The 16,291-nt window shown below is 37.1% G+C and overlaps 1 protein-coding gene across 4 annotated transcripts in view; it reads left to right on the top strand.

Moving 5' to 3' along the window:
• The window catches only part of LOC137040563 (E3 ubiquitin-protein ligase RNF123), a 200,603-nt gene that overhangs the window by 40,939 nt on the left and 143,373 nt on the right, over positions 1 to 16,291 (top strand). For all 4 annotated transcript variants that reach the window (XM_067416310.1, XM_067416308.1, XM_067416307.1 and 1 more), the window contains exon 24: positions 10,842 to 10,987. In XM_067416310.1, coding sequence (XP_067272411.1) covers positions 10,842 to 10,987 — 146 coding nt within the window. The remainder of the gene's footprint in view (positions 1 to 10,841; positions 10,988 to 16,291) is intronic.

Here is a 16,291-nt window from a genome sequence, read left to right as displayed (position 1 = left end):
TGATGTCTTGTAGGGTGTGGAGTGTCTTTCCTTCTGGATTCTTGATTACCGGAATAAGTGACTTTTCTCTGTTATGTTTGAGTAAATTAGCCAGGTATTTACCTGATTTATCATTATGTTCAAATTGTGTATATCTGAGGCATTGTTTTTGGAATTCTATCCTTTTATTTAATATGTCATCATATTCACATTTTGTTGTATTTATTTCCTTTAGAATCTGTTCATTGGGATTTTGAGAATAAACATTGTGTAATGTATGCATTTTATTTTCTAAATCTTTTTCTCGCCTTTGTTCCTTTTTGTATTTGTATGTGGAGTATGAAATTATTTTTCCTCTAAGTACAACTTTAGCTGTTTCCCATAGAGTTACCGCAGAGATGTCTGGTGTGTCGTTTATTTCCATGAAGGATGCCCATTCCTTTTTAAAGTAGTCATTAAATTCTTTGTCTTGAAGTAATGATATATTCATCCTCCATCTGAATGATTTTTTAGTATTGTTTCTATTAGACATAGTTATAGAGATTGGTGCATGATCAGAGATGATGATAGGGTTTATTGTTGTATTTAAAATATCCGGGATGAGGGAATTGCTTGTCAAAAAATAATCAATGCGTGAATATGATTTATGAACTGCTGAAAAATAACTGTATTCTCTTGAGTTTGAGTTTTTAAGTCTCCAGCTATCACCAAGACCTAGGTCATTCATGTACTGTTTAATGGTTTCTGTAGATTGCCATGGTTTAAAATGTGGTGGTGTATTCGATTTGTCTTGAGTTGGATCTATAACTGTATTAAAGTCTCCTCCGATTATGATGGCTGATTGGGAAAGGCTAGCTATTGAGGAGAAAAAATTATGGAAAAATTGGGGATCATCTGTGTTTGGTCCGTAGATATTAGCAATGGTCAGTGATTTATTGTTAAAGATTATATTGATAATAACATATCGTCCGTCTGGGTCACATATGGCTGAGTGATTAATAACAGTTATGTTTTTATTAATTAATATAGCTACCCCTCTTTTCTTTGAGTTAAAGGATGCAGAGTATATTTGTGTTAATTGCGTATTTCCTAATTTCTTGTGTTCTGATTCCAAAAGATGAGTTTCTTGCAATAAACATATATCTGCCTTTAGTTTTTTGATGTGGTTTAAAATTTTGGACCTTTTAGCTGCTGAGTTGATGCCTCGTACGTTCCAGCTAACTAATTTAAGATGTGACATTCTATGTTATGATGTAGCTTTGTTCAATATTTATCATAAATATCTGTACCCTATTATATGATATAAAATATACAAGTAGTATATATTCAGTGTCAGACAAACTCCACATGCAACAGTAATAACTCTTTTTTCCAAGCGAATATACAGAAAACATTTGAATACGTTAAGCAGGTGATTATTATTTATCTTGTAGTGCATTCATTGGCGGCATGTTTTTTTTTTCTTTTCTTTTTTCTTCGTGATGGATTATAACCAGTACATAGTGTCATTCCTGTAAAGTTGGCCGTCTACATATAGTCGGTCTACAGTGAGAACTGCTTTCCTTCCATTTTGGCGAAATTGTTTCATGACCGGAATCAATATTCTCCGTCTGTCCTGAATCTCTCGAGGGTATTGATCGTTAAGCCCGAATGTAGTTCCGCGCAGTTCTCTGCCCTTGCTCTTAACCAGTTCTTTCTGTTTGTAATGCTCAAATTTTGCAATGATGGGACGCGGCCGTTTAGTGTCTGCATTTTTGTTAGATCCGAGGCGGTGGACGCGGTGGAAGGTAATATTGTTGACAGATTCTAGTGGGAGTTTAAGAGAAGAATGCATGAAATCTTTAATTGCTTGTTCCGGGTTATCTTGGATTTGTTCTGGTATACCCGAAAAGATCAGGTTGTCTCGCATGCTGCGGCACTGGATGTCTAATACGGAATCTTTCAATAGTTTATTTTCGTTTGTAATATGTGTAATTGTTGCTGTGAGTTCTGATATCTTTGTATGCATTTCTTTATTGTCTTTTTGCAATGAGTCAATCTGTGATTGACTGAACTCAAGGCTGGTTTTAAGATCTTTGATGTCTTGATGGAGCAGTTCAAGAATTGCCAGTTTATTGTTTATGGATTCTAGGAGTCCCACCTCTATTGTTGTAGTAGTTCCATCCTCGGACTCTGCTGAGTATTCCCGGCGCGGTTGTTTCTTTTGGGGTTGTGGCATGTTGGTCAAATTGTTGAAGTAGTTGTCTATGAACTTTTCCAGGTATTCCACGATGGGCTTTAATCCGGTTCTGTTATTTGAAGTGATCGACGTTGAGATAGTAAAGTACTTACAAGGAGATCGTTCTGTTTTGTTTTAGCTGAGTTCCAATGATCTCAAGATCATGACAATGATCTTGACATTGGCATGCAGCAGCCTATTTCGTAATCTCTTGCGTGACCGTGAGTATAAAAGGGCACATGTGAAATACGTTGTTTTCTTTCTTGTCTTCGGGAGACCATCTGTCTAAATAAAAAGGCAATATTATGGCTAGGACTAGCACCATGAGTTTCAGGAAGTGTGTTCTTCCATGTCAACATTTCCTGACACCTGATAACACATGATATGTGTGTTATGTGTATGGGCGACGAGCATGCACGCTAAGTCCTCGAGGGGGCTGTTTGCATGCATTGCATGTGGTTTCCCATGAAGAAGCTTTGATCTTGTTTGTCTCTTTTCTTGAGGGAATCGGGACAGCCATCTGTAGCTCACGGTTCAGGACCCGCTGCAGCTAAGGCGAGTATGAGACTGAGAATCTGGGGCTTACAGATGGAGCTTGCCGATGAGTTTGAGAAAGGTATGCAAGTATTGCTCATTCTTTGGTGGCTGGTGAAAACGAGCTTCCAGATCATCCCTCAAATCATCTGATCCAGCAGCGAGTATGCTCCTCATTTCAAGCCAAGATGAGCAGGATGAGGCTGCTGAGATCAAGGATGTCTCTGTGCACTCTCAGCCCACGTGCCCTGCATATGACGAGCTGCTGGATGTTATGTATATGATGTTATGTGCCACGGAGAGATTAGATCTGCCATGGAAGCTCGTGAAGCACAAGCTCTCTTGCAGCTGCTTAGAGGAACACTTCCTGATGTGGCATAACTGCCCAGCTCGTACAAGTCTTCCCTTTCTCCCAGATCTTTACACTGTGGTGTAAAGCCATATTTTGCCCTCATCCATCGTTCACAGGTGAGCTATGCTGTTGTGAAAGGGATGCAGGAATATGGTTATGTGTCAATGCCTGCGATTGAAGAGACACTGATTAGCTATTTCTCGGTAGGTGAGATATCCTCATTGAAGGCACTATCTCTGACTCTCTGACCATTCTAGGTAAACTCTCTGACCATTCTAGGGTTCCAGAGGCTAAATGTCATCATGGGCCTTCAATCTTTGAGCTTCACCTCCGTACGCTTTGAGTAGATTAGGCTCCATCGAGCCCCCTTGGAGCTGCCTTGAGTATAAAACGTAGTTAGGTCTCCTCTCGATTTAGAGAGTCAGCAAATTGAGAACTCCGTTCTCTGAGCTGGAAAAGGGGCAGTAGAGTAGGCTTCTTTCTGAGCCTCCCTCTGTACATCCGGGTTGGGAATATTTTTAGCTATTGCAAGATGTCCTGAGCGTGGGCCGTTGGTAGGTCTCCTCTCGCTACAGAGAGTCGTTCTTTTGAGACCACTGCTCTTCTGAGCTGCGCCTGTTATTATGTCAGACTGCTAGCTCTGCTACCTTGGACGTTGCTAGGCCTCCTCTCTTGAAAAATCATTTTTTTAAGGCCTCCATCTTCTGTGCTCGAACTGGGTCTAAGTTTTTAAGCTCTCTGTGAGCCTCCTTGGTCACTGTTAGTTTTTCTGATGGTTGTTAGGCCGTTCTTTAGAGGCCACCGCTCTTTCGTAGTGTATTTGTCCTATGAGCTTCGCCATGGTACCACCCTTGAGAGTTTGATAAGTAGTTAGACTCTAAGTAATATGTATAGTTAAGGTAATGTGCTAGGTTGTTAGGCTCACTGGGACCCTTCTTGGAGGCCTGCTTGACCTATGTTGTGGAGTGTTGTTAGGTCTTCTCTCATGAGAGTCTTTGTATTAAGGCATCCACTCTGCGTTTTTAGCTTTTTATTGTGTTATACATTTCTCTGAACACACTCCCCCGTGTTACCTTCTCACATTCCCAAAGCGACCAAACCCCCATCCCCTTCTCCCAATAATGCTAGGAAAACATACTTAAACAGTCTAGAAACAATACAAAACAGAAAACCAAATACAGTAAACGAAAGCATAGATTAAGAAACATTAGACATAGATCTTACAACCGTTCTTTGATTTTTGAAATTGCATCTAACCATGTAGAGGCAGCCTTCTGAGAAGCTTCATATAATCTTGCCACTGAAAGCTCTATGTTTGCAATGTTCAAAAAAAGACTGCATCAAGCAGTCCTTGCTAGAGAATGTGGAGATTTCCAGCACAAGGTGAGCATTTTTTTAGCAGCAGTAAGTCCAAAGAAAAACAACTTTTTCTGAGTTAGAGAGAAAATGCAAGAGGAAAAATTAATTAGAAGCACAAGTCTATGGCAACAAGCTACCTCAAACTCCAAAATGTCCATCAAAGTCATAGAAAATTAGCTGACTTGAATGCATCTAAACGTGAGGCCAAAGCTTTAGTGAACAATTTCACGTCACTATTTAAAAGAGACAACGGTTTATAATTACCTCACTGAGTCAGGTCTTTGTTAGCATTAGGTAGCAAAGAAATGATGTGCCATGTTAGCACTGTTGTTAAAAGAACCCATTTGAATAGAATGATGAATCATATTTAACAAAGGGTGTCCCAGCTGATCCTAGAAAGAAAGGTATAATTCAGTAGGGATTCCATCCCCTCCAGGAGACTTACCCCTCTTCATAAGTGTAAGAGCATCCTTTAATTCATCCAAAGAAATTGGAGCATTCAAGGATGTTGCCTCTGCTTCAGAGAGACATGTAAGTTCAATCCTGACCCTTTCTTACGGAATACCAAATCCGACCTATATAAAATCTGATAAAATTCTTTAAAATCTTTATTTGTGCCTTTGGTTTCTCTTATCCAACCATTATTAGAAGATTAAATTGCCATAATATTTGAATATTTTTTCAGCATTCCTTAATCTAAGTGCTAAGTCTCTAACAAAATTTTTTGTTTATTCAATGAAGAAGCGGCTATAAAAAATAACTTGTTAAATTTTTTTGTTTAAATCTGATATCCTCAAATTCGATTCTTGGATAAATGCCAGATCAACCTGGTGCCTTTGCAAGTAATCCAAACAAGCAGTGCATTTAATGGGGTTATTCAGCCCATTAACATTCTAGGTAACTATGTGAAGTGTTTCTGCACCCATAAAGAGACCAAAAAAATCCACCTTGATTGGAGATTTCCTGGATGGACGGAGAATCTAATTACTATCAGTATAACGTAGCATCTTAATAATGGTAAAATGGTAAATGGACTGCATTTATAAAGCGCTTTTAACAGACCCATGGCCATCCAAATCGTTTCACATGTTGCCTCACATTCACCCATCCCATTCATACACCGAGTGGGGGGGCACTGCCGCCCCATGACCATAATGACCATGCTGGTCCTGCTAAAGTTGTTGGGAGGGTGATGCAATGAGTTCTTCTGTTTAAACTCGGCCAATGAAGGGAATGATACAGGTAAAGTATCCTCCATTTCATACATTATATCCACATTGTCATGAAGATTAAATCCAACAGTGTTATTTGTGCAGATTTTTTTAGGCTATATGCATCTAGTAAAATCCAAACATAACTCAAAATGTATTAAAATAATATATCGCTGCCGTACAGTCGCATCATCTACAACGGTAGCGCAGGACGAGATGACGCGACTATATGTGATACAAAATATCATGAAATACCCTTTTCTTAGAGAACTGCACAACATAGTGTAAAAACTAAATATTTTCCTTAATTTAGGCTACATGTATCATAAAATGTCGAAGTCTGCAAATACAGTCGAAGCACAATCGCTACTCATCATCAGTCCTGGCTATTAACTATTATGGCGTTCATTACACCACCGTCATGAAGAAGTATGTGTTCTCTATAACATTTTTGTCTTCAATTTTCTCTCACAAATTAATTCTGTGATTTTGTCGAAGTGTTAACGATCAGTCTATTTGTTAAAAACATAAATCCTCCGGTGACCCAGGTATGTTGGAGGATTACGCCAATGGCAGAATAAGGAGAGAACGAGCTTTCATCTGGGGATATTATCAGCAAAACTGCATTAATTTTATTCGATTTGAAGTATTTAAAATGAATGAAATTAACTAAATATTTTAATTAGCCTAAAATAACACTTTTTTTAATAGATATTAATATTTATTCTACAATTTAAAAAGGATATTGAATGATATTCAGCAATGTAATGTGTAAGGCACAAATGGCATTTATAGTCCGTATATCTAATATTTTTCAGTGTCTTTTACCTTTGACAGTGTTAAACATGGTGTCACGTGGATGGAAATATGCATGCATATGATATGCAGATGAGGTCATGCATAATACAAATAGGCGTTGTAAGCTCCATTTATAGTGATTTCGGGGAGGAGACAGGGTGGAGATGCATGTACGCACAATCTGCTACTGGCTGTGATTTGTAAAGGGTTTTTTGCACACGTTCTGGCTTACGCATGGTTTTATAAATCTGAATTTTGTACGTACGTACACTTTTAGGATGAAATCTACGCAAAGTTTTATAAATCATCCTTTACAAATCAGCCATCTTTTCCTCAAAGGTCATCAATCTGATGGCAATCAATGGTTAAGTTTCGTAAGGATGTTTATTAGTCAAATTAATTTAAAAAAAAAAATAAGTTCAACAGGAAATATGATCATTAAGAGTGAAACACTGTTAATGAGAAGCCGAGCACTGGACTGCGGCAGGTTAGTTGGGAAAGTTATGGCAGTTTAAAGTTATGGCAGTTTATTGCCTACAAAAATGGCCTTTTTGGACTACAACAAGCGTTTTCCCAGTTTGGTGACATCATAAACCCTTGCTAGTTATCGCAGATGTGACTTCTGCCCGTAATGGGAAGGGGCGTGGCGTTTCCAGACAGCCTGTGCTTGGCACTTAAAAATACATAAAATAAAAAATGTAGTTTCATGTAAAAATGCATGAAACTACATTTGGCCATCTAACCAATCTAAGACCATTGCGTTTTTCGGAGGGATGGGCTTCATAGAAGCAGGAAAGCAAACGAGCCGTTCAAAGGACAGTGGAGACAGTGGTGTGGAATAAAGGTAAAATATAAGAAAAATACGGCGTAAAAAAAAGAATAAAGTATTAAGACATTTTATACTGCGCACCATAAACACAACCAAGCCTAGAAAAAAAAAAAAAAACAGGGAACAACCCTTTTAACTAGGAACTCACCCATGCTTTATTTAAAAACTCACCCATGCTTTCCTCAATTCTTTTTGTGTCTGGAAATTGAGAAAACTGAGGTTAGTGTGTCGATGTTTAGAATTAGAGCAGCCGGATCGCTGCAGTAACACCTGCAAGAGGATTCAGACATTAGTTATGAATGCGTTGCCATAATAATGGAAATCGTGATGCACTGCTTCACTTACCGGAAATGGGAAGTGTGATAAAGGCCTATAGGGCACTCATGACTTCAGTATGGCAGCGTGGGTATTTCATTCCCCATAGCAACCCCTAGGGAACAAGACGCTGAGTTTCCTTTCCAACCTTTCGATATTCCTGCACAACTCCTTCATGTGACGCATTTCACAGGTGCCTCTTTATTCTCACGTTCATAGGCTGCAGCATGCCAATGTCAAATTCATTGTTGCGTTTAGACTTATGCTTCAGACACCTGTCAAGGATTCCCCCATAGTGACCCCTTGAGGATGCAGTTTCTCATTCCCTATTCTCAGGGAGCCATGGTCACTTGTGTAAGACAATTTCTTTTCTGAGACAATTTATATAGAAAAGAAATTATATTAGACATAATTCTATTTACTGCTCAAGAAACATTTATGATTATCAAGGTTGAAACATTGGAAACATTGATTCTTTGATGAATAGAAAGTTCAAAAGGACAGAATTTATCTGAAATATAAAGCTTTTGCAACATTATAAATGTCTATACTGTCACTTGATCAATTTAATGCATCCCTGCTAAATAAATGTATTCATTTTTTTAAGTTCTTTCCCAAAAGAATCAATAAAATAAATCCCAAAACATTTAAATGGTAGTACAATGTTTCAAAAGCTTTTTATTGCAGATAAATACTGTTCTTTTGAACTTTCTATTCATCAAAGAATCCTTTACACAACTGTTTCAACATTGATAATAATCATAAATGTTTCTTAAGCAGTAAATCCTCATATTATAATGATTTCTGAAGGATTATGTGACACTGAAGACTGGAGTAATGATGCTCAAAATTCAGCTTTGGATCACAGGAATAAATGCCATTTAAAAATATATTCAAATGGATAACAGTTATTTTATATTTTAATAATATTTCATAATATTACAGCTTTTTTTGTATTTCTAATAAATAAAAAACATTTAAAAAAATCATACCGTTCTAAAACTTTTGACTGGTAGTGTATCTGCAATCCATGTGGATGTTACTTTGACATGAACCACCTACCTAAGCATTGTTGCAGACTAGGGGTGTGCATTGGCACTGCCCTCACAATTCGATTCAATTACGATACACCCGGTAACGATTAGATTCTACGACGAGTTGCGATGCATCAAAATTTTACTGCACATTAACAAGGCACATTTTTAATCAGTCATGAGGCAAAACAAGCAGTCAGATATTGAACAAAAGATTGTATTGGCTGCTATGTGTGTATTATCACTCTCCTGTATCTTTGTCATCTCCTGTGTCTTTGTCATAAATGTCATTAAATAAAATAAAATTGAATGGTACAGGGTATTGGATATGGCATTTTCAAACCTGAAAAATAAACAGTGACATAATCGATTATGGCACTTTGCCGCATTGATGCTGAATCGTGCATGCCCCACCATTGTGATGCATCGCAGAATCGATTATTGTTGACACTACTATTGCAGACCATGTACACCCTTTCATGGAAACGGTATTCCCTGGTGGCTGTGTCTCTTTCAGCAGGATAATGCGCCTGCCACAAAGCAAAAATGGTTCAGGGATGGTTAACTTGGCCTCCGAATTCCCCAGATCTCAATCCAATCGAGCATCTGTGGGATGTCCTGAACAAACAGTCCGATCCTTGAAGGTCCCACATCGCAACTTACAGACTTAAAGGATATGCTGCTAACATCTTGGTGCCAGATACCACAGCCCACCTTCAGGGGTCTAATGGAGTCAGGGCTGTTTTGGCAGTAAAAAAGGGGGACCAACACAATATCAGATATGGTCATTGTTATGCCTGAGTTTTGTGCGTTTGTGTATATATATATATATATATATATATATATATATATATATATATATATATATATATATATATATATATATATATATATATATATAGATACTATACACTGATCGACTATAACAATATGACCACTGACAGGTGAATTGAATAACACTGATTATCTCTTCATTATGGCATCTATTCGTGGGTGGGACATATTAGGCAAGCAAACATTTTAATCTCAAAGTTGATATGTTAGAAGCAGGAAAAATGGGCAAGTGAAGGATTTGAGTTTGACAAGTGCCAAATTGTGATGGCTAGATCACTGGGTCAGAGCATCTCCAAAACTGCAGCTCTTGTGGGGTGTTCCTGGTCTGCAGTGGTCAGTATCTATCAAAAGTGGTCCAAGGAAGGAATAGTGGAGAACCGGCGAGAGGGTCATGGGCGGCCAAGGCTCATTGATGCACGTGGGCTGGCCCATGTGGTCCGATCAAACAGGCGAGCTACTATAGCTCAAATTGCCCAAGAAGTGAATGCTGGTTCTGATATAAAGGTGTCAGAATACACAGTGCATCGCAATTTATTGTGTATGGAGCTGCATAGCTGCAGACCAGTCATAATGCCAATGCTGACCCCCGTCCACCGACGAAAGCACCAACTGAGCATCAGAACTGGACCACGGAGGACTGGAAGAAGGTGGCCTGGTCTGATGAATCACGTTTTCCTTAACATCACTTGGATGGCCGGGTGCATGTGCATTGCTTACCTGGGGAACACATGGCACCATGATGTAGTTTTAAGCCTTTTTTATGCTTAATCTAAAAAAACGAATGAATTGTAAACAAGGGGAAAAATGTAAATTGGGTAAAAATACTTAATTTTTTTTACAAAATTATGTTTGGTAATAATAAATTTTTTTCTTCTCATGTAAATTTGTTAAGATTCGTTTTTTAAGAAAATATATTTATTGACAGTAGTTTTTTTGTTTTAATCATAAATCTTATACATTTTCATTAGGTTTATGCTTAAATAAAGTAAGTTCGCCATTGGCGTAAGAAAAAAATGTAATTCAAGATATATTCACAGAATATAAATAAATATATAAATAAATATATAAATAAATAAATAGGATATGGTCAGTGTTGCAAAAATATGTGGTTTAAATGGTATTTTGATGGTTTTCCTGGACAACATAACTTAAATATTGATAAAAAAAAATGTTGTTGTTTTTTTGCGGTGTATGATAATCTCAATCCACAGCTCCACAGGTCCGATGGAAACCAATTAGCTAAAAAATGAGTGTCTCAAAAATAAAAAAATAAAAAATCACCTACCTCAAGGAGAATATTACTTTTTTTTTAACCCTCACTCTCTCTTTTCTTCCCCCACTCCTCCAATCCGCTCACACCCTCATCTCCCATCTTCAGTCGAGGGAAGCCATGGTAACGATGGGCTGTTGCTGGGGCGACCGTTAGAAGAGCCTGACCAGCCAATCACAGAGAAGTCCCTGCTGGAGATTCTGGATGGGGTCGTGATGATGTACAATCTGAGCGTTCATCAACAGCTTGGCAAGGTACAGGTCCACAGTACGGCCCTCTAGGAGGTGTCCATGTGTCTGTATGTCACATGAGAGTGAGTGAAAGTTACACAGGGGACAGAGATAACAAACAGGGCCTGAGGTCCAAGTTGTGTTATTGACATTTGATGATGCTTGTCTTAACCGTTTTGCCTTTGTGTCAATTCTCATAATGGCCGTCCCACTTCAATAGCATCAAAATTTGAGTGTATATAAAGTTTAGGATAATTTTATATAAAAGCATAAATAATCAGTGTATATTAGTTATCAGACACTTAAACATTTTAAAATAAGTTGTTGTTCAAAAGTAAATGAAACAGCACAAAATGAAACAAAACAACAAATGAATGACGCGACGAAACAAAACTGAAATGAAACAATGGAACATCGGAACAAAACAAAGAATGAATGTAACAAAAAACAATTAAACTAAACAATGGAACAAAATTAAACAAAGCAAGAAATTAATGAAACGACAAAAAAACAAAAACAACAAAAAAACAACAACAATGGAACATCCGAACAAAACAATGAATGAATGAAAAAAAAAAAAAAAACAATGAAATGAAACAATGGAACAAAATAAAGCAAAACGACAAATGAATGAAACGGCAACAACAAAAAACAATCATGTGTGTCAGACAGTTCTCAGAGTTCTCGTGCAAGACTGGAATTATTATTAAAAATGAGAGAGTTGGAGGTGAATAAATAATTTTGTAAAGTGCTGGTGTTGCAGCTAGTAACGCAAATATTTGTGATTTCTTTCTATTTTATATTATTGTAAATATATCTATGAAAATACTGAAATTCTACCTCATAACTCCTTCATGAACTTTTCTTTGATCGCATCCTTGAAAGTTTACTCAGCGTGATTGTCACTCACCTGCAAGAACACCGAGTCGCCTGATTTCGGGCAGTTGTCAGCGATTTCGCAAAACGTGTCGGCGAGCCAAAAGCGGGGCTAAAATCAGGCATTAGTCGATCTCTCGCTCATAATACTCTCTCATAATACCATATTACTCTACATAATACAATAGTCTTCAATGAAGTGACTCAACGGTCCTTAATTACTAGTTCTAAAGTGACGTTTTATAATTGGTAACAGAGGCTCAACTGTCAATTTGAGATTTGATGTGTCCTCATTGATGTGTCATGATGATTTTATTAAGAGGTGGATTAATTCAGGAAGGATACCACTGAAGGCCTAGGTGGGGAATGCACAGCCTGCCACTGGTATATGATAATGCATAAAATCATTAAATGTATCTCTAATATATATAAATAGCCTTCATTATATTTGTATGAAAGTTTTTTTTGTTTGTTTTTTAGTTCCTTCAAGTTCACATAGCTTAAGTTCACATAGATTTAGCTGAAAAAAAATATTTTTAGATTTTAGAGGGAGTCTGCTGTGCCAGCTCACCTTGACCAACCTGCTCCATGTCTTAGAACAATCTGATAAACGTTTTTTTTTTTTTTGTGTGGTTGCTTTTAACAGTGAGTCACTGCTGGGTAATACATGGGCTCTGTCCTGCCAGCAGCTGTTTTAATGTTTCACTCTCTCAACAGCGAGGAGAAAAGAGTTGAACATAAAAATTGTGCAGCGCTCAATAGTCGTGAAGTGTATATAATTCATGCTCTCCGTAAAGTGCTTCGCTCTGCAGAGTTCTGTATGACATTTCGCCTTTTGTCTTCCTGTGTATGTCCTTTTGCTTAAAGAAAAGGGATTTCAATCACTGGGAGTGATTGGTCTCTAGTAAAGAGATTCTGACTTTTTTCTGCCTCTGACTGCTGAATTCCTATGCATATCTAATCCTGTTTTTTGCCTTTTATTGCAGTTCACCCAAACAAGTTCTGTCATCATTTCCTTTTGTACAACATATTTTGGCTGGTTCAGTAAAACCTCTATCTCCATTAAAGTCCATTCAAATGTAGCCATGATGGTATACACTATGGGATTTGAGTGATATGGCAGAGGGAAAGATTTCCTACGAATAGTTACTTCAATTCTGATCTGTTTTTCACAAAATCCAATCGTATAGCTTCAGTAGACTTGGAACTTGACTCCTTTTATTTGTATGGAAAATTACAGTAAATGGTTTTTAAATTTAGATGATTAAGATGAGTTTTTTAATTATTGGTTAACTTTTCCTTAAAAAAATTTTTGTAGACCTTTTATAAATAATTTTTAAAATGATGTTACAGTTAATTTTGTTTCAGAATGTGATTTGTACAGAGCCAATCAAATGCATTATTTAAATGGCTGATAACTGACTGTCAGATTGTGAGCTGTGAGTAATTTATCAAACAAGATGTCATTCATCAAAAGAATGTGTTGCGTAACTATGGAAACAGGGCATCTTTTTGGCCCTATTTACAGTGTAACAACATCAAGCATTATGAAAATAAAGAGAAAAGCTTAACAGTGTCATTGAAAAAAACAAAACAGAAGCATTCCAGATCTAGCTCAATGTAGCATCTTATACCTAGTGATGGTCTGTGAATTTATCTCGGTGAATATATTTCCTATTAAACATCACTTTTATTTCTTTATATTAAGAAAAAAGAGTAGCACTTTACTTAAAGCATGTATTTATAATGTATAATGCATTATAAGGTATTCATAATTTACATTATAATGCATTAAATCTTTTCATAAATAATTGTAACCAAAGTTAAAATGCATTACAATATTTGCAGATTCAGAAATTTGTTTGTCATGATGCATTATACTTCATAAAGGTGCGTTTAATGAACAGTTAAGTATTATAATGTATTTGAACTGTGGTTACGTTTTTTTTTCCGGTTTTTTTTCTAATAATATGGATTTTGCTATTCTTATTGGTTTTGTTGTTTTGCATATTATGCATATTATTTTTATTGCTGTAGTTTATTAGTATGGTCAAAAAGTTTATATAAAAGCATAATGTGTTTTCAATCAATCAATCAATCAATCAATCAATCAATCAATCAATCAATCAATCAATCAATCAATCAATCAATCAATCAATCAATCAATCAATCAATCAATCAATCAACTTTATTTATACAGGTCCTTCTCAAAAAATTTGCATATTGTGATAAAGTCATTATTTTCCATTATGTAATGATAAAAATGAAATTTTCATATATTTTAGATTCATTGCACACCAACTGAGTTATTTCAAGTCTTTTATTGTTTTAATACTGATGATTTTGGCATACAGCTCATGAAAACCCAAAATTCCTTTCTCAAAAAATTAGCATATCATGAAAATCTCTAAACGAGCTATTAACCTAATCATCTGAGTGAACAAATTAACTCTAAACACCTGCAAAAGATTCCTGAGGCTTTTAAAAACTCCCAACCTGGTTCATTACTCAAAACCGCAATCATGGGTAAGACTACCGACCCGACTGCTGTCCAGAAGGCCATCATTGACACTCTTAAGCGAGAGGGTAAGACACAGAAAGAAATTTCTGAACGAATAGGCTGTTCCCAGAGTGCTGTATCAAGGCACCTCAATGGGAAGTCTGTGGGAAGGAAAAAGTGTGGCAAAAAACGCTGCAGAACGAGAAGAGGTGGCCGGACCCTGAGGAAGATTGTGGAGAAGGACCGATTCCAGACCTTGGGGGACCTGCGGAAGCAGTGGACTGAGAATGGAGTAGAAACATCCAGAGCCACCGTGCACAGGCGTGTGCAGGAAATGGGCTACAGGTGCCGCATTCCCCAGGTCAAGCCACTTTTGGGCTACAGAGAAGCAGCACTGGACTGTTGCTCATTGGTCCAAAGTACTTTTTTCGGATGAAAGCAAATTTTGCATGTCATTCGGAAATCAAGGTGCCAGAGTCTGGAGGAAGACTGGGGAGAAGGAAATGCCGAAATGAAGTCCAGTGTCAAGTATCCACAGTCAATGATGGTCTGGGGTGCCATGTCAGCTGCTGGTGTTGGTCCACTGTGTTTTATCAAGGGCAGGGTTTTCATGAGCTGTATGCCAAAATCATCAGTATTAAAACAATAAAAGACCTGAAATATTTCAGTTGGTGTGCAATGAATCTAAAATATATGAAAGTTTAATTGTTATCATTACATTATGGAAAATAATGAACTTTATCACAATATGCAAATTTTTTGAGAAGGACCTGTATAGTGCTTTTACAATGACGATTGCTTCAAAGCAGCTTCACAGTGTTAAACAGGACAATATTGCAACACAATTTGATTTGGCTGTACAGTCGTTCTGCCGAAAACAGTGATGTTATCAGCTTATTTTAATTTATCATATAGCGACAATGTTGGCAGATCAGTATTATAGTTTATCTCAGGGGTTTTCAAAATTAATGATGCCAAGGACCCCCAAATATGAGGCACCTTTTATGAAGGGAAGGGACCCCCATTTTTATGTATGAAAAAAACATTTAAACATTCTCATAGTTAAGAATTGACCAATTGGGAATTTTACCTATCAGCCAAATATTTAAACACCAGAGTACTACAGCAAGAAGAAAACTGCATTGGTTTGCCCTTACTAGTTTACTGAAGTAATTAGTCCCAAGGTTTCTTCCTCCAGGGAGTTTTCCACTGCTGATGCAAATCACTGCCCCAATGACTCGTACACTGGGATTTTGTATCTTCTTTAGAACTATATCCATTGGGAAAAGTGCTGCACAAATAAGATTTAATAAAAATCAGAAGGGACAGTATGGCAATACAAATTTGTTGATATTACTTATTGATGCAATCCTTTTGTAATGTACCGTGGCTTTGGAAACGAATTAAAAGTGGCTCAGTTCACGCTGTGATTTCACTCGAACTCTGTTGGATCCTGATGAGATTTAGGTTGTAGTCTGTCAAGCAAAACTGTCGGATTTGACTTACATGGACTTCATAAAATCTTTTAATTGGCTTGGCACAGTGCCGTCAGGAGACTTGTCTCCATTATTGATATGCAGAAGAATTCAGCCACAGTGGGAAGTATCTCCACCACACCTCGTCATTTTATCACGCTCTAATGCATTTTTTTATTTCTCTATGTTTGAGAGAAACTAAATCACCATGTCAGTATATAATCTGAGCCTCATATTTTGGGAACAGCCTAAAGCAGTTTCTCTAGACACTAGCATTGCCACAATGAGCGCTTTTTCAAGTTTAGCATGAACTATTTATTCTATGGTCAGTTTCAGGTCAACTCTTATGCACAAACTTATATCAGTTTTCTGGAAAACAATGCCACTTTCATAATGAGAACTTCAAAGAATATCTAGCTGCTGGATTTGTTGGTTTACGTTTTGGTATCTTAAGATGTTGTTTAAGAATTCTGGCTG

Source organism: Pseudorasbora parva, chromosome 14, assembly GCF_024679245.1.
Source record: "Pseudorasbora parva isolate DD20220531a chromosome 14, ASM2467924v1, whole genome shotgun sequence".
NCBI classification, from domain to species: Eukaryota; Metazoa; Chordata; class Actinopteri; order Cypriniformes; family Gobionidae; genus Pseudorasbora; species Pseudorasbora parva.
The sequence above is the reverse complement of the archived record's forward strand: the minus strand, read 5'-3'. Positions and strand labels throughout refer to the sequence as shown.